This window comes from Eurosta solidaginis, chromosome 1 (genome assembly GCF_040869045.1).
Source record: "Eurosta solidaginis isolate ZX-2024a chromosome 1, ASM4086904v1, whole genome shotgun sequence".
Lineage (NCBI taxonomy): Eukaryota > Metazoa > Arthropoda > Insecta > Diptera > Tephritidae > Eurosta > Eurosta solidaginis.
The window spans coordinates 3,303,374-3,330,640 of NC_090319.1; the positions used below are offsets into that span (position 1 = coordinate 3,303,374).

Below are 27,267 nucleotides of genomic sequence, written 5' to 3' on the forward strand. Positions count from 1 at the left end.
GCCTTGTCTGTACAAGTGTAAATGAAGATTGATTTGTTTACGTAAATACGAGTGGCTGCTTAGTATCGGATTAGGGATGCTAGTATCATTTAGTGATGTGAATATTCGCACAATATATTTTATTAGGTCTGCCCTGGTCATCTTCGCCAAGTATTAGCCTATAAGGAAGCAGCCGCCGTGGTGAGATGATGGCGCGGCCGTGGCGTGTTTTCAATTAGAGAAAAGTTTTTGTAAGCGAGGTCGCCCGTTGGCAGTGATTTGGCAAACTCCCCGAGTATGTTTCTACCATGAAAAGCTTCTCAGTGAAAATGTATCTGCCTTGCAGATGCCCGTCGGAGTCGACATAGAACAAGTTGGAAGAGAAGCTCCGCTTAAATTTTTTCGAAGGTAAATCGCGCCAAATATATACATATTTTATTATTAAAGGCTACCTTAATATAAAAAAGGTTATCCTATAACAAGATCTGGGAATAGATTCCTACTTGCCAAGTTTCAATTAAATGTGATAATTCACTTCGGATAAGCGATAAGTTTATATAAGTTGCATTTTTCAGATTTTTTCTAAAACCGTATTATCTTTGAAAACGCGTTGGAAATAGTGTAATATATGAAAGACACTGGTCTAATTTGCAATGGAAGTACTTACTTGACTGGTAAATTAAAAATGTACAATTTTGCAAAGTTACTTTGATGTAATTTGTGTACCGATGAGCCTTGCAGTCCTAGCTAAAAACACAGATCGGTTGAGATGTACTTGAACTCTGAAACTTATAAAATTGATAGGGTGGTAACCCTGAAGGCCAACTTTCAGAACTTGTTATACTCAGCGAGCTTTGCTGAGATTTTTATTAACTTTGATTGGATAACGGTTAGTCGTACGGGTATCAGGGAATCGAGATAGATATAGACTTCCATATATCAAAATTATCGAAAAAAAATTTGATTGAGCCATGTCCGTCCGTTAACACGATAACTTGAAAAAATATTGAGATATCTTCACCAAATTTTGTACATGAGCTTATCTCGACCTAGAATAGATTGGTATTGAAAATGAGCGAAATTGGATGATAACAACGCCCACTTTTTATCAGGGATGCACCTTAACGTTAAGCTAATCGTTTATCAAAAAATTTCCACCGTTTCCGTTGAAACACTTCGAAATATTATCGATAAAGAAATTATCAAGATAAATTGTATCTCGTTTTTAACCGAAACGAAAAGCTTTCGTTAACGTTAAAAACGTTAACAAAAACGTGATACTTTATGTTTGAATTGTGCTGGCAATGCTATAGCCATGGTGAAGCCGTAAGGTGGCAACAACGAGCGCACATACACACACAAACTCCATGTAATTTGTTTGTGTAATTCGTTGGTGGTAATGTCAAAAATACTCTGAGAAATGTTCGTACTGTCAAAATTCATGAGAAAAGTTGCAATCAGCCTGGCTAATGCTTTCACCTTTAATGACTCCGCCATCAATCAGCTTTGCCAGCATAGTTTGAAATTAATAATCAACATAAACGATTTGATTTCGTTTTGATATGGCAGAAAACGAAACGAAATCACTTCGTTAATTTGACGATCTTAACGTTAATAAACGAAACGAAATGACTTCGTTTCGTTTATTAACGTTGATTATCGTAACGAAATGATATCGTTTCGTTGGTTAAGCATGCCTGCTTTTTATATATATAACATTTTGGAAAACACAATAAACCTGATTATTTAGTAAATAATACACCTAGAATGTTGAAATTTGACGTGTGGACTGATATTGCAACTCTTGATAAAAATTTGAAAAATTGTTTTAAAATGGGCGTGGCACAGCCCACCTGTGATAAAATAAATTTTACAAATATTATTAATCATAAATCAAAAATCGTTAAACCTATCGTAACAAAATGCGGCAGAGAGGTTGCCCTTACTATAAGAAATGCTTTGAAGGAAAATTTGCGAAATCGGTTAAGGACCACGCCCACTTTTATATAAAAGATTTTTGAAAGGGTTGTGGACGAATAAAATAAGCTATATCTTTGCAAAAAGGAGCTTTATAACAATGGTATTTCATTTCCCAAGTGGATTTATAACAACAAATAGGAAAAACTTCAAATTTAAAAAATGGGCGTGGCACCGCCCCTTCTATGGCTAAGCAATTTTCTATGTTTCGAGAGCCATAGCTCGAAGAAAATTAACGGATCGTAATAAAATTGGGTACACAGATTTTCCCTATAGCAGGAAATATTTCTAGAAAAAATGGACGAGATCGGTTAAAGTCCACGACCACTTTTATATAAAAGATTTTTAAAAGGGTCGTAAACGAAAGTAATAAGCTATATCTTAGCGAAAAGAGCTTTGTATCAATATAAATTTACTTTTTAAATTGATATACATATAACATTAAATTGGAAAACACTAAAATTTTTTAAAATGGGTGTGGCACCGCCCCTTTTATGACTAAGCTATTTTCTATGTTTCGGGAGCCATAGCTCGAAGAAAAATTAACAGATCTTAATAAAACTGGGTACACAAATTTTCCCTATAGTAAAAAATATTTCTAGTAAAAATAGACGGGATCGGTTAAAGACCACGGCAACTTAGATATAAAACAAGTTTAAAAGGGTCGTAGACTAGAATAATAAGCTATAACTTAGGAAAAAATAGTTTTAAATCAATGATATTTCACTTATCCAGTTTTATTGTAAGAGAAAATGGGGAGACATTTTTTTAAAAGGGCGGTGCCACGTGTTATGTAGAAACGTAATTTATCTGAAATGAAATGTACCATTGAAGCTCACGCTGAGTATATAATGTTCGGTTACACCCGACCTTAGACACTTTTACTTGTGTTTTTAAGTAATTTTAAAACTTGCAAAATTTGCATTAGGCGACACCACAAGAGAAGATATACCTCAAAAGCTTAACGTATTATTTTCAAAACATTTACAGTTTGCTCACAACAAAATAATCACAGGATGTTTTGGAATTGAAATTTTGAGTTCCGGCGGAAAAAAAAATTTTGGGTCTGTTAAGACATATTTGTGAAAGAAATTGGAAATTTGCATGTGGTTGTAGTAATTTTGAAGATTTTGTGATACCCACACAAAAAATTGTGAACATAAGTGTTTTGCGCGGATATAGTTTTGGTCTCCCAACCGGTCTCGGAGCAGTCTGGGGTCATGTTCCGGTTTTTCGTTAATATTTTTGAACGAGCTAAATTTTTTATTTTCCGCCTTCGGATTATTGTTGTCGAGGTCAATACGCGTCTTTTGACACCCCTCTCGATATGTTTGAATGCGTATTAGCAGTGTCATGCTGTCATATAGAAATACTTCAGTTTTATATTTTTCCCTGCGGATTGTGTTGCGAATAATAAACTCTACGTAATTTTTTGGGACATCTACTGTTACTCAGTCGCAGCTTGAGTAACTTGCTCATTATATTGGTTCATAGCATAGAAGCGATTTGTTCCTGTGATGAGAGCTATGTTTGAGTCTGTGAGTCGCTGAAGTGTACTGTGATATTTCAGTAGCTGTGACAAAATCACAGGTACACGGATATTTGCCAACTCTAATTTCAGTAGGAAACCATTATTCGAATTAATTGTTATCATTCCGGGAATTTTTGTACTTTTTATTGACGTTGTTGTCGATTGGCTCCGTTCGTTAAATCCCTTAAGTAATCACTGCAAAATAACTTAATGGCCGCGGTGCAATGGCATTTTTCATATAGATGTGTTTAACACAAGCTTATGCATTCCAATAACATCGCCACAATCAATGTTGCGTTTGCAAATATGAAGGAACTTCAGACTTGGCAATTGAAGTTTATTACGCCTTGCCCATCCACATACAAAATTTCGTGAAGCACTGATGTAAACATTCTCCCTATACAACAAAAATACTTGCTAACATATTTTGTGTCGTATTCGATTGTTATATTGCAGTTTTCAATTGCGAAAAATGTTAGAAATTTTACCAACCAGTGGGAAAAATAATTTCAGTTGTAAAGTGTGCCAACACCCTTAGCCAAAGCAAATGTCAAATTCTTCTTCTTATGATTTGCTTGGAACAAAATTTGGGAGTTGGCTACTTTTCAATATCAGATGGCGCCAGTGTCGCTCATTCTACCGTTCTCCATAAAAAATAGGTTTGAAATGACTATTCCATCTTATGTTCCGCGGTGCAGACTGATAAGTCTGCATACTCTTGCCAGTAGGCGATTGATATCTGACTTAGTTTTTATTCGTGATGTTCTCAATGGGACTATTGATTGTCCTTTTCTATTGCGTTGCATTAAACTCAACGTTCCAGCTAGAAACTTGAGACATCGTGATTTATTTGCTATTGACCTCTGCAAAACCAGGTATGCTCAAAATGAACCAATTATCAGACTGCTATAGGAATTTAATTTGTTATGTAGAGAAATAAATTAAATATATTTGTAAATCGCAATGAATTTAAAGAAAAACTTTGTATGTACTATTTTTAATATAATTAATAACATATGTATGTCTTAGTCTGTAAGGTTTCTAAACCATAGACTTAATAAATAAATAAATAAAGTAAGTGAGCGCTCTATATTTTACGCATGGCGTAACCATACAAGGTAGTGGCAGTGCAACATACATACCTGCAAACAAACACATGTATTCTGTTTTTGATAATTCTATGGTTTAGTGTCAAAATCGAACTGCGGAGGAAGTTGAAATGTAAAATCAGATGAAAAAGTATCAATCAGCTAATAACCCGCCACCACCCCTATGATTCAGCCACGAATTTCTTTCTGTTCAAAAAACAACTAAATTCGACTGCAGGGCCCATAATATAGTTCATACAATAAGGTAAATGGGATCTGTTTGCTGTGCAAATGGTTTTTCAAAAGTATATGTATGTATGTACATAAATACTGAGACGAATATTAGCAACCCGAAGGGATACTATCATCTCTAAGCCGATACTAAGCAGTCACTTGTTTCTACATAAACGAATCAATCATTATGTTTACACATATTTACGTACACGCAGCGGAGAGAATCGCACAAACACATGCATATATCTTATCGGAGATGCTCACAAAAGTAGGCAATCATTTGTGCAAGTATCACTCACATATACACGCGCATATGAGAAGCTATAACGTACATCTGTAGTTATAGCTGGTAACTAAGTTAAATTCTAGAAACGCCTAGAAGTATGCGAACGAGGAAATCGAAGAGTATAAAACAGCGCAAGCTGAGCAATCATAGAATCAGTTTGATTTAAGCACGATATCTTTTGAGAAGTCGAAGTGTTATTGTCTAATAAAGACCATTTTGCATTATTGAATATTAGAGTTATTTATTCAACAGTTTAGTGATTCGAAGGTTAGCAGAAGGTTGCAAGTAATCGGAATTGAACTAAATTCGTTACAAAACTTTACCACCATCTGCACTGGCAGCAGAATCGCGGCGTTCCTGTGTTAAGTCATCAAATGACATTGTGTTTTTAATTTTGCCTAATTTTGTCGCTGTAATGTTTTATTATAAAATTTTATATACATAAGTATGTAAATGATGTTTTCGTTTTACTATTCGTGCAATTTTAGTTAGTGCTCCTTTATTTCAACATAAGCCACACATAGCAGGCAACAACAAACTGTTTCATCTTTTACATTTTAACGAGCGGATATAACTCGGCAAATCATAGTAATAATAATATATATAATCAAATTAAAAAAAAAACGCTCACACCAATCACTTACCATCATTTGTTTCTTTACTAGACAAACTAACCGCCTGCTCTTCTTCCTTCTTCACTGGCACCAAACCTTCCAAAATCGATAGCATCTGCCGCACTATATTACACTGCAATACCGACATCAATAATTTCAAATTTTGTGTTCCCCAGTTATAGACCTGAATGAAGCTCTGTTCGAAAAGATTCCAAAAAACAGTTTTCTCCCCCGGTGCCCGATCTTTAAGCCAAGCTTGTACAACTAAACAAAAGGCGCATTAAACTTTCCAACATTGAATAAACACAAATAACAGCATTTCTACGCAACTCACTTGGTCTCGAATCCAATCCCGATGAGCTCATGTAAACCATACCATTACGCGACACTGTAGCTGGCGATGCATTATCTATGTTGTGTGGTTCGAATATAATTTTTACAGTGGGTGCCATTGTGAGACGGTCGCCATTTGCCAAGGTCAATGTTTTGTTATCATCCAATACGGAATTAAGGTTTTCAATCCAAATACTATCCACCGGACCATCCAGCACAAGCCAAATATGCTCACCACTTTTTACTTTCAAAGTTTTCCGCCACAATGCTGAAAATATGCCATCAGTCCAATCATTGGTAGCAACATCTAAACGTCCAAACATCTGAGCGGCCGTTATAGCTTTCGGATTCATACGCATTTCACGATGGCTATCGCCCATTTGTGTGATCGCCTTCATCAGTGTGTGAATGCAAGTTGTCTTGCCAGCGCCACTTGGACCCAACGTCATAATACCATGACGAACAGTTTGTGTCTCATAAAGCTGTATAAGTTTGAGAACCCATGGAGGATGGTAAACAAAGTTTGCTTCTTCCGTTTGTTGTGCAATGGCTGCTTCCAACTCTGGGTAATTGGTCTTTTCGAGTGTCTGTATGAGAGAATAAAACATTGTAAAATGAAACTGAAGTATCCGTACTACATATGTATATATCACTTACCTGATTGGGAAACAAATCCGACACCAGCGACATAAATAACGGTTCATCTTCATCGATCAGCTTCGAAAGATTCATATCGCGTAGGACCCGCATCACAATCGTACTCTCGCCATCCTTCGAGTTCCTTCTTTTAGCAGCACCCAATGTACGCAACACTGATAAAATATTTCTCAAACCAAAATCGTAGTGCACCTGTTTGGTGAGCTGCTCCTCACACAGTTTGTAAAGTGTGTAGAATTTGCGTGCCAGTGTAATGTTTTCCAAAAATCCACAAGAAGCCAACTTTACGCGTATAATTATTTGTCGATCTGGCACCATCATGGCTACGGTGCGGAATTGAATTTTTAAATTTTCAGGTAACTCTTTACGGCCAGCATAGCCGGGATTCTGCGAATAAAATAATACGATTTAATACAGGAAATGTTGAATTTTCCCCTTAAACATATGGTGGCTCACAGTGGAGACGGAAACGCTTTATTTTTGCAAATATAACAAATAAAGGTGTCTAAGTTCGGGTGTAACCGAACATTATATACTCAGCGTGAGCTTCAATTGTACATTTCATTTCATATAAATTACTTTTCTACATAACACGTAGCACCGCCCGTTTAAAAAAAAAAATGTCTCCCCATTTCCTCTTACAGTATAATTTGATAAGTGAAATATCATTGATTCAAAACTATTTTTTCTAAGTTATAGCTTATTATTCTTGTCTACAACCCTTTTAAACTTGTTTTATATAAAAGTGGCCATGGACTTTAACCGATCTCGTCCATTTTTTCTAGAAATATTTCCTGCTTTAGGGAAAGTCTCCGTACCCAATTTTATTGCCATCCGAGTTCTTGGAGTTATCCGAAACATAGAAAACTGCTTAGTCATAAAAGGGGAAGTGCCACGCCCATTTTTTAAAATTCGAAGTTTTCCTATTACTGTTATAAATCCACTTGGGAAATGAAATACCACTGACATAAAGCTCTTTTTTGCAAAGACATAGCTTATTTGCACTGCTCTAGGCGGACAAATTCATTCAACTTTTAAAACATTGCAGGGAGGAAGCGCATTTACCCATTCTCAATGGGCCAGACGGCCCACAAAATTCAAAATATTTTTTTCCAAATCTAAAACAATTGAAAATTGTTATTATCTGCAAAAATTGTGGGCAGTAGCCTATACACAAATCAGACATATATGAAATAAGGAAGTTAAAATAGTGGAAATTCGCAAAAGATGCGTTACCCCTAGCAATATAATTTATATCGAACGATAAACGTACCTAGAATACGTCTAACAACATAAGGGAAAATAACCATGTAGGAAAATGAACCGAGGGAAACCCTGAAATGTGTTTGTATGACATGTGTATCAAATGAAAGGCATTAAAGAGTATTTTATGAGGGAGTGGGCCATAGTTCTATAGGTGGACGCCATTTAGGGATATAGCCATAAAGGTGGATCAAGGTTGACTCTAGAATGCGTTTGTACGATATGGGTGTCAAATGAAAGGTGTTAATGAGTATTTTAAAAGGGAGTAATCCTTAGTTCCATAGGTGGACGCCGTTTCAAGATATCGCCACAAAGGTGGACCAGGGGTGACCCTAGAATTTGTTTGTACAATATGGGTATCAAAAGAAAGGTGTTAATGAGTATTTTAAAAGGGAGTAATCCTTAGTTCCATAGGTGGACGCCGTTTCGAGATATCGCCATAAAGGTGGGCCAGGGGTGACTCTAGAATTCGTTTGTGCAATATGGGTATCAAACGAAAGGAGTTAATGAGTATTTTAAAAGGGAGTGGACCTTAGTTCTATAGGTGGACGCCTTTTCGAGGTATCGCAATAAAGGTGGACCAGGGGTGACTCTAGACTTTGTTTGTACAATATGGGCATCAAACGAATGGTGTTAATGAGTATTTTAAAAGGGAGTGGGCCTTAGTTCTATAGGTGGACGCCGTTTCGAGATATCGCCATAAAGGTGGACCAGGGGTGACTCTAGAATGAGTTTGTACGATATGGGTATCAAATTAAAGGTATTAATGAGAGTTTTAAAAGGGAGTGGTGGTAGTTGTATATATGAAGGCGTTTTACAGATATCGACCAAAATGTGGACCAGGGTGACCCAGAACATCATCTGTTGGATACCGCTAATTTATTTATATATGTAATACCTGCCAAGATTTTAAGGGTTTTTATTTCGCCCTGCAGAACTTTTTCATTTTCTTCTACTTAATATCGTAGGTGTCACAACCATTTTATAAAGTTTTTTCTAAAGTTATATTTCGGGTCAATAAAACAATCCAATTACCATACCATGTTTCATCCCTTTTTTCGTATTTGGTATAGAATTATGGCATTATGGTAATTTTCGATATCGAAAAAGTGGGCGTGGTCATAGTCGGATATCGTTCATTTTTCATACCAAGATAAAGTGAGTTCAGATAAGTACGTGAACTAAGTTCATTAAAGATATGTCGGTTTTTGCTCAAGTTATCGTGTTAACGGCCATGCGGAAGGACAGACGGACGACTGTGTATAAAAACTGAGCGTGGCATGAACCGATTTCCCCCTTTTTCACAGAAAACAGTTAACGCCATACAATCTATGCCCCTACCACATTTCAAAAGGATTGGTTAATTGTTCGAGTTATGGCGTTAAAAGTATCCTAGACAAATTAAATGAAAAAGGGCGGAGCCACGCCCATTTTGAAATTTTCTTTTATTTTTGTATTTTGTTGCACTACATCATTACTGGAGTTGAATCTTGACATAATTTACTTATATACTGTAAAGATATTAAATTTTTTGTTAAAATTTTACTTTAAAAAAAAATTTTTTTTAAAAGTGGGCGTGGTCCTTTTCCGATTTTACTAATTCTTATTAAGCGTACATATAGTAATAGGGGTAACGTTCCTGCCAAATTTCATCATGATATCTTCAACGACTGCCAAATTACAGCTTGCAAAAGTTTTAAATTACCTTCTTTTAAAAGTGGGCGGTGCCACGCCCATTGTCCAAAATTTTACTAATTTTCTATTCTGCGTCATAAGTTCAACTCATCTACCAAGTTTCGTCGCTTTATCTGTCTTTTGTAACGAATTATCGCACTTTTTCGGTTTTTCGAAATTTTCGAAATTTTATGTTATTGTTAGTATACTAGTGTGTGTTGTTGTTTTTATTATCGTATCGGAGTGAATGACTTGCTTGACGTTGAGATTAAAACGTAATCATATTTGCATGCAACGTACACCATCGTCTTTTCAAAACAAACGCTTAAGTCCATACATACACACAACAACAACAAGCCACCACAAACTTGATGAACGAATCTAAGCGAATAAGCGAATTTTCGTATTTGCAGCAGCGCCACACGGCATTAACACATGTCAATATTCATTGAAGCTAATCAGGAAGGAACCGTGCGAACACATACACACATACATACACCCACACAAGCCTACCTACAAAAAACAACCCTTCGCAATCTCATATTCATATTAGTGCTGATGTAGATGTATGTGTGCAATAACAATTCACATCCAAATTTAGGTAAATGAATTTATTTAACTATCGTATAAATAAGTACAAATTTCTTTAAAGAACTTCTGCTGCACATTTATTCATTCTATTTTACGAAATACATAAGTACATACATATGTCTTAATTCAGCCTCTACTTAAAATAATTTCGCTAATTACATGGACAAACATTTATTTTCATTTATTTATTTACATATTTAATACAATTTTATATTGGCAACAATGAAGCGAATATGGCAATCTTGTGAATGCTATTTCTAGCGTGCAATTCCAAACGTTGCTGTTGTTGTTGCAGCGATAAGGACACTACCCGAAGGCCTTGGGGAGTGTTATCGATATTGATGGTCCTTTGCCGGATGCAGATCCGGTACGTTCCGGTAACAAGCACAATAAAGGTACCAGCCCGACCATCTCGGGAAATGATATGTTATGACCACATGAAACCTTATAGGCCATACCGCCCTCCCACCCCTTGACCCATCGAGAGTTCGGGGTCGCCAGAGCCTCGGCTGTTAATGAAACAGGATTCGCCACGGGTAGGTTAGAATGACAATTGGGTTGGATAAGCTATATAATGCACTGGCAACCCCTTAAGAGAGTTGCGCTACACAAGAAACCACGCATCAGTAAAGATCAATTAAATAGATGCAACGTTGATACTGAGAGCGTCGAAGATTATTATAGAATCGTTTTCTATATTCCATTCCTTGATGCATTCATAACTCATATCAAGAGCCGTTACATTGAACACCAACTAATTTTCGAAAATTTCGGTGTTTTGTTCCCCAAAAATTAATACAACGCTGAAAAATGCAATAAACTGCATGAACTTTATGGAAGTGGTGTGAATTGTTCCAAAACTGAATTTGCAATGGAAGTCAAAATGTGGAGAGGGCGAGGCGATGGTCAGAATTTTAAAAACACGTTTGATGCCCTTGAGTTGGGTACAATTTTGATGATTACCTACAAAATTGTTTTGCTATATTTCCTATTTATCTTAATTTTCCAGATGGTGAATCCAAATGCTTTCGAACATGTAAATAAGATATTGCGCATATTAGCCGTTCTACCAGTTTTGACAGCAACACCAGAACGCACATTTTCTGCCCTCAACAGGTTAAAATCATACTTGCGGAGTACAATCAGTCAAGAACGTTTGGATGGACCCTCTTCATTGAATATCCATATTGATATACCACTTTCTGTATGTGATAAAACTTGAATATACAGCCAACCCGAAACCCTCCTCCCCCGTAAATCCACCACTGTATATCCCATACAATTCTAATAGTAGTTTCTTCCTCATTTTAATAGCTATAAGCTTGCAATTTCAGAGGATGCCTACAAATAAGGCATAAATTGTTGTCTGAGAAAATCGTTAAGATCGGTCGTATGTATAAAATATATGCCATACAACTGATTGTTCAGATTTTATGAATTTTTGAAATTTCAACACAGTCCCGCCCTAACCTGTTTTAGTAAAAATTGTTTTGCTGTCTCAATCTGTTTAATTTTGTTTATGTTCCATTTTGCTTACGAGTACAAGAACATTTTCCTTGTAGTAGATAGACCACCCACAGATACGTACATATTAGGGCGGTTCGATTTAAAAATCGTTCATTGCTCTGTGAAAATCGTATTCTAGGGATCAAAAAAAGAAACTTTGCCGAAGGAACCATACTTCTAAAACGAATTCTGATGTCCCCCCCCCCCCCCCCAGGTAGGGGTAAATTTTGAAAAATCCCACTTTTTCATGTAAAGTGCAAAATCGGCGATTTTTTGAAATGTTTGCATGGTGAACCCCCAGGGGGGTTCCAGGGGGTGTGCCACTGGTATCGGTGGGTCGGGCCTCCAAAGTTAGTGGGGGTCGGTCATACATTTGGACTCGATTGGTGCACTCTAAATGGGTCAAGGTGGGATTTTACAAAATTTACCCCTACCTGTGGGGGGGGGGGGGGGGGGGGGGGGGGGGGGGAGACATCAGAATTCGTTTTAGAGGTATGGTTCCTTCGGCAAAGTTTCTTATTTTCATCCCTAGAATATGATTTTCACAGAGCAATGGGCGATTTTTTTGCCTCCCCACAAATCGACCCGCCCTAGTACATATACATTCATATGTATATATGTATGTGTTCTTTAAAGTGTTATAGACAGAGAACTAGAACAAAGATGACACTAGAAGGAGGTGAGCACGCAAAATCTAAAGTTTGGAACTCAGGAAAGCTTTAATCTTTTACTTTCTTTCAACCGACGAAACGTCTATCAATTTTTCAACAAAATTTTAAACTGTACTGCAATATATTACGAATATTTAAGAAACCAATAATAATATTGTAATATCAACACCTCGAGTATTCTAGGAGCGCATATAAATTAAGGGACCAAAGCTAGTCCGAAATATGAGACTCAGTCCTATGAGCAGCGTAGTGGGAAATGGTCATATTTTTCTTTAGAATTGTTCTATATGATTTCTGATTAATTGCCTCCTTGGTATGCTATGCCCGTATTTTGTTTAATTACATAATACATCTTCACGATTTGCTAACAGATATCTTTGGACATAATTCGTAATCCCAATGCCAAGAAAGTGTAATTTGGGAGCCAAAAAATGTGCGTGAATTGCTCTGAAATAATAAAATAATATAATAAATAATAAGCTAGCTGTCTGTGAGGCCAATAGGCGTCATATATGTGACATATGACTCCCACCGTGGTGTGATGGTAGCGTGCTCCGCCTACCACACCGTATGCCCGGGGTTCGCACCCCGGGCAAAGCCACATAAAAATTTTAGAACTAAGGTTTTTCAGTTAGAAGAAAATTTTTCTAAGCGGGGTCGCCCCTGGGCAGTGTTTGGCAAGTGCTCCGCATGTATTTCTGACATGAAAAGCTCTCAGTGAAAACTCATCTGCCTTGCAGATGCCGTTCGGAGTCGGCATAAAACATGTAGGTCCCGTCCAACCAATTTGTAGGGATAATCAAGAGGAGCACGACGCAAATTGGAAGAGAAGCTCGGCCTTAGATTACTTCGGAGGTTATCGCGCCTTACATTTATTTTTTTTATTATTTTATGACTCCCATTCACCCTCGTTGGACACTTGAAATTACTCTCATATCGAACGCTATTGTTATTGATTGAATCGATTTAAAACTTACAAACTTATATTTATTTTGTGGTATATTACCCTCATACAATGCAGGTGAGAAACAAATATGTATTAGCCCTTCCTTAACTTTTCACTTGATTATTTTAATTTTCAACATAAAATCATCCATCAATTCGACGCCCACATATGTATTGTTACGAATATTAGCAACACTAAGGGGTACTGCCATCTCTAAGCCGATGCTAAGCAGTGACTTGATGCACATAAATAATTCAATCATTATGTCTACACGTATGGACGTAGACACAGTAGAGAAGCAACGCACAAACACATGCAGATATCTCATCTATGCAATATAATTGTGGAAGTGTCAAACACACGCGCATGAGCTGTGAGAGAATCTATACACGTACATCTGTAGTTATAATTATAACAGATAACCAACTAGTAGATTCCAGAACAGAAGCGCCTAGAAGATGCAACGAGGAAATCAAAGAGTATAAAAGGCAGCAATAGTAGAGGCGCTAGAATCAGTTTTGATTAAGCATGCAATCTGTCGGGCAATAGTAGAGTTATTTATTGTGAAGTACTTTAATAGGGGCCGTTTTGCATTGTTGAATATTGGAGTTATTTATTCAACAGTTTAGTGATTCGAACTTAGCAGAAGGTTGCAAATAAGAGGATTTGCAAGTAAATTCGTTACAGTATGTACATTTATTTTCATAATATTTGTAATCATTACACTCTTATGTGCGTAAGCAACTGAGTATGCACAATCACAGCTTTATACCTATTTAAAATTTACTCTTGAGGCCAAGTTTCAATAAATTGTTATAATATCGCTCCTTTGTCGTAACTTAATATGTTGACGCACAGACGGGCGTTCAAATCGAGCAAAAACAAAACCATTCAAGCAATTTCATAGATAAATTCTGCTGTATTCACACAATGTCATTGGTATGCAGTATAGACATTTCTGTATAAAAGGCGTTGGTAAACGTAGAATCTATGGATGAGTTTCGATTAAGGTCCGACCCATTCTGAACTTCTGTCGGATGACAAAAATCTACTGCAGTTTTAAAAGATCTATAAGGATTGTAATATTTTTTAGATATTTAAAGTAAATGAATCAAATTAAACAATTTCATGGGACCTTGCTCATCAATTTAGAAAAAACTCCCTACATATTTTAATTAAGCAAGTAAGGAAGGCTAAGTTCGGTTGTAACCGAACATTACATACTCAGCTGCCAAATTACAGCTTGCAAAACTTTTAAATTACCTTCTTTTAAAAGGAGCAGTGCCACGCCCATTGTCCAAAATTTTACTAATATTCTATACTGCGTCATAAGGTCAACTCACCTACCAATTTCCATCGCTTTAGCCGTCTTTGGTAATGAATTATCGCCCTTTTTCGATTTTTCAAAATTTTCGATATCGAAAAAGTGGGCGTGGTTATAGTCCGATTTCATTCATTTTATATAGCGATCTGAGATGTGTGCCCAGGAACTTACATACCAAATTTCATTAAGATACCCAAAAATTTACTCAAGTTATCGTATTAACAGACGGACATGGCTAAATCAAATTTTTTTTCGATACTGATGATTTTGATATATGGAAGGCTATAGCTATCTCGATTCCTTTATACCTGTACAGCCAACCGTTATCCAGTCAAAATTAATATACTCTGTGTGCAAAGCACGTTGAGTATAAAAACACATTCAAGCAATTTCATAGATAACTTATGCTGTATTCACAGAATGTCGTTGGTATGCAGTATCGAAGAAGTAGAATCTTTGGATGAGTTTCGATTAAGGTCCGACCCATTCTGAACTTCTGCCGGATGACAAAAATCTACTGCAATTTTAAAACCTCTATAAGGAATGTTCACTAGGAAATATAAGATACCTGCTTTTCAGCTGCCGGTGCTAGCAGGTACTACCCTGGCGCTGAGGACTCTGCTATTAATTTTGGATAGGAAACTATCGTGGAGGGAAAACGCTCAGGAGCGTGTGAAAAAAGCAACGGTGGCCCTGTACAGCTGTAGGGGTGCTGTTGCGCGAAGATGGGAACTATCACTGGATATTACCCAATGGCTCTTCTCTGCTGTGGTTAGACCAATCCTTTTATACGGGCACTCCAGAAAGTACAAAGAAGTGCTCTAGTCTGCGTGGGGGTGCACTGCGCACCACCCCTGCGGAGGCGCTGAACAATCTTTTTGATATGTTGCCAATAGATTCGCTACATCAACAGCCATTACCTGGTGCTGCCTCTGGGCTCTGTTCGGGTGATATAGCGGACGCATCTGCTGCGTCCGGATCGAGCGGTGCGACCACAAAATCGGCAACAACAGCACTTAGCAAACCAAAAATAACCACCAACAGCAGCTAAAAACAGCAAACACACAAGATACCCAGCAATAACCGTGACAATATACGTTCAAGTGCAAGTGAACGAAGCAATATCGTAAATAACAACAACACAAACGCATAAGAAACGGAATCAATCCAGCCGTCACAGCAAATACATATTGATGGCGACATAAATACAAAGGAAATAACTTTGCAGTTGCTTTATGACGAAATTGTGAGTCTAAAGCAGGCATGCTTAACCAACGAAACGATATCATTTCGTTACGATAATCAACGTTAATAAACGAAACGAAGTCATTTCGTTTCGTTTATTAACGTTAAGATCGTCAAATTAACGAAGTGATTTCGTTTCGTTTTCTGCCATATCAAAACGAAATCAAATCGTTTATGTTGATTATTAATTTCAAACTATGCTGGCAAAGCTGATTGATGGCGGAGTCATTAAAGGTGAAAGCATTAGCCAGGCTGATTGCAACTTTTCTCATGAATTTTGACAGTACGAACATTTCTCAGAGTATTTTTGACATTACCACCAACGAATTACACAAACAAATTACATGGAGTTTGTGTGTGTATGTGCGCTCGTTGTTGCCACCTTACGGCTTCACCATGGCTATAGCATTGCCAGCACAATTCAAACATAAAGTATCACGTTTTTGTTAACGTTTTTAACGTTAACGAAAGCTTTTCGTTTCGGTTAAAAACGAGATACAATTTATCTTGATAATTTCTTTATCGATAATATTTCGAAGTGTTTCAACGGAAACGGTGGAAATTTTTTGATAAACGATTAGCTTAACGTTAAGGTGCATCCCTGGTCTAAAGAAAGTGAATACCGAGTTTCTAAGCACGGTGAAACAACTCAAAGAGGAAAATCACAAACTGAGCGAGAGAGTATCGAGGCTTGAAAGTGTATTAAATTGGCGTGAACAACAACTACTAAGCAGTGCAGTCGATATTATTGGTGTACCAGCGCTAACAAGTGATAATGCGAATGAATGCACAAAGCAAATTTTAGGCGCTGCTTTGAACTTATCTGTTTCTCCAGAAGAGATAAGCAAGTGCTACATCAACAAATTCAAGCAAACAAACGTGCTCCGTATTCATTTTGCCTCTACTGAGTTGAAGAGTAAAGTTATGTCCCAAAAACGGAGAGAAAAGGGGAAATTAACTTCTCAGCTTTTTGGTGATGGACAGAAAAGCACCAATATTTACATAAACGATAGTCTCACTAGCTACAACAGAGCGCTGCTTACAGTAGCGAAGAAAACAAAAAAAGCACAAAATTATAAGTACCTGTGGATAAATCATGGTAGAATAATGATGAAAAAGACTGATAATAGCGACGTTGTTATTCTTAGTACTTTTGACGATTTGTCAAAAGTAACGTAGTTTTCTAATTATTATTTAATACATACTTGCATATTTCAAATGGCTTTCTCAAATATTTTATATATAAAAAACCTCGCTATAATCAGCCCTATTAATGATCTTGATTTGATGTATAATTCTACGGATTCGTTTGTTGCTATTCATCAAAACATACGTAGTCTTCGGCAAAATTTTGATTTATTGTTATGCAATCTAGAGATGTTTAAAAACTATCCCGACGTAATACTTTTGTCTGAAATCTGGATATACTCCCACGAAATTCATGATTTCACTATACCTGGTTATAATTTTTTCGCGAACACTAATGACAGTTATTCTGCAGGTGGTGTTGGAGTTTTTGTTCGGGATATGTATGAGTGTGATTATTTTGAATGCAATCTCACAAGTGCTGACATCCTAAAGGTTTCAATAAGTATTTCCGGTGCAGTCTTTACTTTTATATGTGTTTACAGGCTACATACGATACCTGTTCAGATATTTGTGGAAGAGTTCTCAAATCTTCTCCGTAGTGAAAATTCAGCCAATATTGTCATCTTAGGTGACTTTAATTTAGATATTCTTAACGCTAATCCTACCATAGATAGTTTCCTAAATCTAATGGCTGGTCATGGTCTAACATCGTATTTAAATGAACCAACTCGTAGTATGTCTGGAAGCTGCTTGGATCACGTTTTCTGTCGTGTTAGTAATCATTTTCTCAGTAGTTTGCGTAGCCTAAATCTTGATGTCGGAATAACAGATCACACTATGACTGGTGTACTACTAAGCAAGGCCTGTGCAAAAAACAATAATAAAAAGGTTAGTTCTTGTTTAACGCAAATAAATTTTGACGCTCTAAACGAACTATTGCGATTTGAGTCATGGGATGAATGTTACTCTGAAAAAGACGTATCCAAGGCATTTAATATTTTTCTGAACATTTTTAACAGACACATTAAGTCTGCTAGCTTTTCTTTTATCCCTCGCAGATCTGATTATAAGTTAAAACCATGGATTAGCAAAAAGTTGCTCAAAAAAATGCATCTAAAAAACAAGCTTGGAAAAAAGTGTAAAAACCACCCATCAAACGCAAATCTTCGCAGCAGGTATATGAAATTATGTAGAGAACTGAAAAAAGAAGTACACGTGGAGCGTGATAATTTCTATCGAAATAAGTTTAGGTCTTCCTATGGCAATCCAAAGAAGGAATGGAATATTATTAACGGTCTTCTGAATCGCAGTTGTAAAGCTAATAATACATCAATTGTTTTATGTGATGGTAGCGTGAGCTTTTCTGATCCTCCAATAGTGGCAAACCTTTTCAATGATCACTTTCTATCAATAGGGCAATCACCTGTTTTCGAATCCTCCGCTCTGATACCTGAGTTCTCGAATTCGGGAAATAGTTTTTTTTTCGAGCCATTTACTGGCATTGAAGTTCTAAAAACAATTAATTCTCTGAATAACTCTAGATCATGTGGTTGTGATGGAATTTCGAATCAGACTCTTAAATATGTGGCACTAAATTTAGTTGATATCCTAACGCATTTGTTTAATATGAGTATTTTAGGTGGATCATTTCCTTTAGACTTAAAATGCGCTATTGCCATTCCTTTATTTAAAAAGGGTGACAAAACGGATATAAATAACTACAGGCCTATTTCATTACTGTCTTCAATTTCAAAAATTTTTGAGAAACTGGTTAAAGGTCGAATCCTATCATTTCTTGACAATAATAACTATTTCAGCTCAATGCAATTCGGGTTCAGATATGGGCGGTCAACAGAAGATGCCCTGCTGGACTTTTGTTCTCACATATATAGGGAACTAGACAATAAAAAGAATTGTGCTGGACTGTTCGTTGATATCACTAAAGCATTTGACATGGTTGATCATCAAATTTTATTAGACAAATTGTATTTTGCGGGCTTCCGTGGGTTTATATATAATTGGTTTAAATCTTGTTTGTCAGGAAGAATTCAAAAAGTAAAAGTTGGAAGTAGTATAAGTAACCCAGTTACAATTAGCTTAGGTGTACCTCAAGGATCTGTCTTAGGTCCTATTCTATTTTTGATTTACCTTAATTCAATATTCTCGCTGCCATTGTATGGAAAAGTAACAGCCTTCGCTGACGACCTTGCTATCGCCTATGGCTCATCGACCTATCTGGATTTAGTAGCAGGAATCAATAACGATGTGCTTTTGCTAAGAGTGTGGTTTGCAGCACATAAGCTCTGTGTCAGCAAGAAAACGAAGTTGATGTATTTCAATTTGCATCCAAAATCCTCACCTGACATAGCCATTGTATTCCATGCTACTGACTGCAAACGTTTTGTACTAAATAATTTTCTGTTCTGTGCATCGTTTAAAGCTGAAGTAAATTGTTCCGATAAGTGCTTCACTATTGAAAAAGTAAGCGACTTCCAATATCTTGGTGTTATTGTTGACCAAAACTTGAGTTGGTCTACGCATATTTCTCGTTTGAAGTCCTACTTGCGATCTTCCGTTCGTTATTTTTACAATTTAAGAAAAGTTTGTTCAAACGAAACACTTAAAACTATTTACTACGCTTTAGTCCATTCCAAGCTCCAATATGGTATAACCTGTTGGGGTGGCGCTGAAAGTAATAAAATCCAGCAGCTTCTAACTATTCAAAAATGGGGCATAAGAAAAATATGTAATGTTGATCGTTTTCACCACTCTATGGAGTTGTTTAGGGATCTGAAAGTTCTTCCTGTTAAGCATATGTACTACTATAAAACGTTAAAGATATTTTTCATTCGCTGTGGGTATTTACATAGCCTGGTATCGGATAGTTATAACTTGAGGCAAAACTCATATGGACTTGTGTATGTCCCGACCTCTCGAACAACCAACTTCAACAACTTCTTTACTATCGTTTCTTGTAAAGCTTTTAATGCGTTGCCTGCATGTATACGTGTCACTAGAAATCTGAATGAGTTTTTGGGAAAGGTTAAATCTTTTCTACTAGAGAAATCACACGAAGACATCAAAATTTTGCTGAACCATAGCACTTAAAAAAATATATGTACATATTGTATTAATATATTTTATTACTCATTATTTTTAATCAAACTTCACCCCACGCACTATTTTACATGTTTTTGAATTCAATTTTATTCGGAGATGGCATTCGATACTAAAATACATATATTTTTACAGAATACCTTACTTTTCTTTCTGTAATTATGGTTAATTTAATTTAAGTCGCTATTGTAACATATATGCTGTTTTGAAAGAAAATGAATAAAAAATGAAATGAAATGAAAAATGAAATGAAATGATTTGATGGCCAAGCAATGTGCGGTCTTTTCTGCTCTGCGGCTGCGAGAGTTATCCAGCTGGAGAGACAATGTGGATGGCCATGCAGCTATGCTTAAGAATCTGGATTCGCCTTCGTCGGACTATTGCGCTCCGACTGTCTTTTTCGATATGAAGTACGAGGTTGTTATCCCGGACAGGGATTATTGGTTGAGGGAGAGCTGGACCTGAGCGATAGGTTGAAGATATATACTTACGGCTCTAAACTGGATAATAAGGTGGGTAGCGGTGTCTTTGCACCTCAACTTGGGTGGAATCTATCCCTTAGCCTACCCGATCATTGCAGCGTCTTTCAGGCGGAGGTGGCTGCTATTAACGAGGCCGTCGAGCATAACCAAATTTGCTATAACCAAATTTGTATTTACTTTGACAGCCAGGCTGCACTAAAAGCGCTTGGATCGGTCTCATGTAAGTTCAGGACAGTAGAGATGTGCCGCAAATCTCTCAACGAGAGCGTTGAGCAAACTTCCCTTAGTCTGGTATGGGTGCCTGGACACTCGGATGTACCGGACAATGAGATGGCTGACGAACTTGAAAGAGGGTGCATATCCGTTCCGCTTTCGTCGTCTTGGAAGAGATTGAGCATGCCGCTCGCTACCTGTAACCTCACTTTGAAAGGGATTTCCCTTAGAGAAGCGGGTGTGAGATGGAGCAATCTTGAATCCTGCTACCACACTAAGCTCGTGTGGTCTGCATGGGATGCGATACGCACGAGACGTCTCCTTCTTCTTGGAAGGGGGACATATGTCTGGTGGTTGGACTTATAACCGGTCACATAGCAATCGGGAGGCATGCACAACGGCTGGGTGCTTCCTATAATGATTACTGCAGAAGCTGCAAAGACGAAGAGAAACAGTCAAGCATTTTCTGTGCGATTGTCCAGCGCTTTGGCACAAGAGGAAGAAATATCTGGGATCTCCTTTCCTTGACGCTCTTTGTGATCTGGTTAACTTGGAACCTAAGAAATTCCTGACGTTTGCTAAATCGACCTGTTGGTTTGAATAGGGGACAGATCCACGTGGTATCACAGCGGGACATTTATGAGCCTAAGTGCACTGGTACTCGCACAGGTGACTACTCTAACCTACCTAACCTAACCTAAGGAATGTAATATTTTTTTAGATATTTAAGGCAAGTGAATCAAATTAAACAATTTCATGGGACTTTGCTCATCAAATAAAAAAAAATTCCCTTCAAAATTTAATTTAAAAAACTAGTAGTATAATTAATAAAGTATACAAATAAGGTCAAACGGAATTCAATTTTCCGCCCGAAGGAATTCTAACATTTCTCGATAAGACTTGTCAATTGTTCGGTACCAGTCCCAATTAAAAAGAATAACAAGAAACGCGCCAAAAAGCTTTTGTACATCTTTTTTATTGAGCGTGAATGAGGAATTCTGTTTAATGCGACGTGTCAATTATGTCGCGTGTCTCACTTTTAATGAGATGCAATTGACTGGAATTTAAATCATCAACTGTAGCCATATTGGGAGTTATCGGCGCGCTTACAAAGTCAGGCTGTATTTAAAGCTTTTATTTAAATTTTTTTGTTTCTCGCGACTTTTGTACTGCGCCGAAGCAATTTAAATACTAGTTATGAGTTCACAAGCTTGACGCTGTGGACAAAAGTCATAAAACACTCAAAATTGCTAAAAATTTTAGCTTTGCTTCTGGAAGATACGTATATGTATACATTGGGGTGATCCTTGTTAGTCGAATATACGATTTGTTCCAGTATCACCCCTTCAAACATAAATACCAAAGCCAAAAATATCACCTACAACTTTTGGTCCCGATTGAAGACGGTAACGGCGACCCAAAGAACTAAAATTTGATATTCTGTTTTCTCATACCAAAAATAAATAATACTTATTATATTTGGCGATAACACATATAAAATTTGGTTCCGTTTTAAACAGAAACAGGCTATGAAGGCTCAATATGTTTAAATATGAACTCTGACCATTGTGCGACACCCCTTAACCGGTTTCTGTCAGGATCAATATTTGCATATGATATCGCCTACTATACTGCTGTCCATAGCAAAACCGTAGCAAAGTGAAATCGGAAAATATTGAGATTTTATTTGGGTAATTTAAGATTTTTTAAGTAAACATCAAATTTAAAATGAGTAAATTGCAATCACAGAAACTTTTTCGTCCTTTAAACTCCTAAAAGACAGTAAGTGCACATTGTTGCAATTTTGCAGCATATTTTGTTTTAATTTTTTGAGACAGCAATTCTCCAACTGGGACAAGCATGTATATGATATATGTTTGACCTCAGGTGAGAGTCAAACTGGAAATTATAGCAACATTTATTTATAAGGACCACACTGTGTTTGTTGTAGCGATAAAAGCACTGTTTTGGGGGGTAACATGCATCATTAAGGTACAAGCCCGACCATCTCGGGAACAATTTATTATGACCACATTGAACCTTCTAGGCCATCACGCCCCCATCTCCTAGCTCCATAAAGAACTCTTAACAAACGGGATTCCCCACGGGTATGTGAGGTTGACAATTGGGTTGGAGAAGCTATAAATTGCGCTGGTATTCTCCTGAAAGGTTTGCTCTGCACAACCCCTTGAATCATTTGGGTATTGCAGTGGCCTCTTACGACAAGCATACCTGCCGAGACTGGCACGATTTATTGGACGGTCATAGCCGTTTAAACGGTTGAGCGCCAATTAGGTAAGTTTTAAAAACGCCATGTCTCATAAAACTGAGGGAAAACTCTCTATTTTAGAATTTTTTTTCATACACGCCCTACATTACGTCAAAATGTATTGAATTTATGCTCGAATAGAGCACTTTTGCTACGTCAGCCGAGATAGACTGGTAATCTATTCAACATTCGATTTGGAAACTGAATGTCAATACTCCATAGTTAGCCACAAAACACTCCAAAAATTTGCATGGCGAAATAAAATGAGAAATGGTGGATCTAGCCACTGCACTCATATTGTGTTCGTCACTTACCATTGTTATAAATATTCCAAATTCAGGATTCATCCCGATCGTGTCACCATCGGTGAATAGAAATGTTTTCTTTTTCTCTTTTTTGGCTGTCAAAACCACTGCAACTTGTTGAGCAGCCACTGACAATACCGGAAGCTCAATACGATTGAACTCATCGAAGCAACCCCAAGAGCCAGATTGAGCTAAACCTTTATAGATGCGGCCTAAGCCTCTAAAACAAGACAAAAACAATAAATTAAGTAAATCTAAATACAAGGAAAGATAATTTGGTGATTTACAGTAAAAATACATACAAAAAGTGTACATTATCGTTTTACACTTAATTAGAGCTAACTACTTATACAATTTATTGTTTAAGCAAAGTTGTATGCCTTATTACTGTAAAAATAGATGAGTGTAAAGAGTAATATATTTTTAACAAGGCAAAATTTATATTTATGTTTGCGCCTTCAAAAGATTTATTATCTATGCTACAAATAATAAATACAATTTTAATACCTGTAATCCATTTGGTCCGAGCAATTAAATACGACCACGTATTTAGCCAACGTCTTGCCCATATCTTTAACCGTTTCCGTTTTCCCAGTGCCCGCTGGACCACATGGCGCACCACCCATACTCAATGTCAATGCCTGGGCAAGCGTGATGTAGCAACTACAAACATATATACATACATAGATAGATAGATAGATAGTAGAAGTAAGAGTAACGCATGGGAAATCCCCAACATTTTGTAAATGGAGCAATGTTACGACTTGAGTGGAAATGGAGAAAATTAAAAGGAAAAAAAAGAAAAAAGCAATAAATTTATATACGAGTTGGAAATACATATTTTGATAGCCACGTACATGCAAACGACTGCAACAAAAAAGATAATGATTTATATGTACATATGTTTGTATGAAGAATGGCAGAATACGGGGCGACCAAGAAAAGTTCACTTTTTAGTATATAATTATTGAGTTTATCAGCCGACATCCCTGAAAGCTAGTGCTCACTAATGAAATTAACTAAGTAATTTATTTAATAATGCTAATAAATCATAATAATAATAATTTTATTCATTTTAGAAAAAAAAAATATAAAACTACACACGGCAATGATTGCTTGCTCCAAATAAAATCGACAAAAACTGTCGTTAGACTATACAACCGATATTCCGTTGTCCGCGCCAGAAAGTCTTCCCTACTTAATGGGTTGTTGCATACAAAATAAATGCACCAAAGCTCTGTTTAAAAGAAACAATCAACAAGGGCAAAGTTGAAGAATACTGACATACCGTGGACTGAGGCTAAGTGGATAGAACGCCTGGCTTCTGCATCAACACGCCTACAGGTACTCAGGCTCGCATCCCAGTTGCCGAAAAGCTTAGAATTGGTAATTCAGAACATGTCCAATAACCTCGGTCTATGTAGTTTAGCTATTTTTCCTAATATTAGTAATAATAAAATAAATTAAGCAGAAAGGAAAACCTTTCCATCTTTTTTATCTCTTCTATATAATCGCCATCAATTTTAATGTAAATATTAAGCCTACACTTATACCGAATTCTCCAAATAGTCTTCAAAATCTTGTTTTTTAATACAAACAGGTTCCGTATTACCTACAAAATCTATCTCCGCGTTGCTGTTATACACCTTTCTTCTCGAATTTCTTTTAATTTTCGAAACAGCTATGATGTACGAGTTGGTGGAGAGCGACGAATAAATGGAATGTCACAAAATCTCGGCTGCCATTTCAAAAATGCTTTATTTCAGAATAAGTATCAGAAACAGTCTTTGTCAATTGTATTTCATGAATACCCTATAATCAGAAAATGTATTGAATTAATGCTGAAACGAATTCTTGTAAAAATGCTGAAGCGGAACATTCTTTAAACAAATGTATACAGAGCGTTTTTCATATTTTTATTGAAATAGGGCAAATTTGCTGATATACTTCACTCAGCAGAGGATATGGTATTCTTCGTATATTAGCCAACAGAAAAATTTATATTTACTGAGCTTCATCTTGACTAGTAATAAGCTCATAATGCTAGACTCGATGTGATATCGAAAAGTAACACTTTTAAAAATTTTACTGAAAAAATTACTTTGTCGATTCCCAATACCTCTGCACAGAAGAGGTTTGTGAAATTTCATACTTTTTCTTTAAATTTACATGTTCTAATATTTACAGAATTTTGTAGTTTTTTGTTGCTCAAACTTTTATCCTTCCCTTCTTATTGGAAATGGTCTATTTAATGGCATAGCATTTCATGCTCATTGGAAAAATCAATAAGGAACTGTGGTCATGGGCTTTGATTTGGCTTTTCATATTCTCATTTGCGGTATGGAATTGAACGTGTTGAAGAAATTTTCCGCGGACTCAGGTGTCATTCTTCCGCTCTGGTGTTTATTTGCTGTTCATGGAAAAATTATGTTTATTGCTTATGAAGCCATTGTTTCAAGTTTTGCCTCCTAAATCAAGTCAAACCTGAGTTCATTTGCATGGTGCCTACTGTTTTTCTAAACACAACAGTATCAAACACACGTAGCGTCCATTCTCTTAGTTTACATATGTATTTGGCATTTGTGGTAGTGTCATTATACTCAGTTGAGCAGAGCTCACAGAGTATATTAAGTTTGATTGGATAACGGTTGGTTGTACATATATAAAGGAATCGAGATAGATATAGACTTCCATATATCAAAATAATCAGGATCGAAAAAAAATTTGATTGAGCCATGTCCGTCCGTCCGTCCGTTAACACGATAACTTGAGTAAATTTTGAGGTATCTTGATAAAATTTGGTATGTAGGTTCCTGAGCACTCATCTCAGATCGCTATTTAAAATGAACGATATCGGACTATAACCACGCCCACTTTTTCGATATCGGATATTTCGAAAAACCGAAAAAGAGCGATAATTCATTGCCAAAGACAGATAAAGCGACGAAACTTGGTAGATGAGTTGAATTTATGACGCAGAATAGAAAACTAGTAAAATTTTGGACAATGGGCGTGGCACCGCCCACTTTTAAAAGAAGGTAATTTATAAGTTTTGCAAGCTGTAATTTGTCAGTCGTTGAAGATATCATGATGAAATTTGGCAGGGACGTTACTACTATTACTATATGTACGCCTAATAAAAATTAGCAAAATCGGAGAAGGACCACGCCCACTTTAAAAAAAAAAATTTTTAAAGTAAAATTTTAACAAAAAATTTAATATCTTCACAGTATATAAGTAAATTATGTCAACAATCAACTCCAGTAATGATATGGTGTAACAAAATACAAAACAAAAAGAAAATTTCAAAATGGGCGTGGCTCCGCCCTTTTTCATTTAATTTGTCTAGGATACTTTTAACGCCATAAGTCGAACAAAAATTAACCAATCCTTTTGAAATTTGGTAGGGGCATAGATTTTATGATGTTAACTGTTTTCTGTGAAAACGGGCGAAATCGGTTGATGCCACGTCCAGTTTTTATACACAGTCGTTCGTCTGTCCTTCCGCATGGCCGTTAACACGATAACTTGAGCAAAAATCAACATATCTTTAATGAACTTGGTTTACGTACTTACTTGAACTCACTTTATCTTGGTATGAAAAATGAACGAAATCCGACAATGACCACGCCCACTTTTTCGATATCGAAAATTACGAAAAATTAAAAAAATGCCATAAGTCTATACCAAATACGAAAAAAGGGATGAAACATGGTGAGGTAATTGGATTGGTTTATTGACGCGAAATATAACTTTAGAAGAAACTTTATAAAATGGTTGTGACGCCGACCATATTAAGTAGAAGAAAATGAAAAAGTTCTGCAGGGCGAAATAAAAAACCCTTAAAATCGTGGCAGGTATTACATATATAAA

The 27,267-nt window shown here is 36.6% G+C and overlaps 1 protein-coding gene across 1 annotated transcript in view; it reads right to left on the minus strand.

The window, feature by feature from the left end:
* The window catches only part of Dhc1 (Dynein heavy chain 1), a 108,255-nt gene that overhangs the window by 34,595 nt on the left and 46,393 nt on the right, over positions 1-27,267 (minus strand). The window contains exons 19-23 of the mRNA XM_067777450.1: positions 23,902-24,057; positions 23,404-23,614; positions 6,700-7,086; positions 6,044-6,629; positions 5,740-5,973 (exon numbers count right to left, since the gene is read on the minus strand). Coding sequence (XP_067633551.1) covers positions 5,740-5,973; positions 6,044-6,629; positions 6,700-7,086; positions 23,404-23,614; positions 23,902-24,057 — 1,574 coding nt within the window. The remainder of the gene's footprint in view (positions 1-5,739; positions 5,974-6,043; positions 6,630-6,699; positions 7,087-23,403; positions 23,615-23,901; positions 24,058-27,267) is intronic.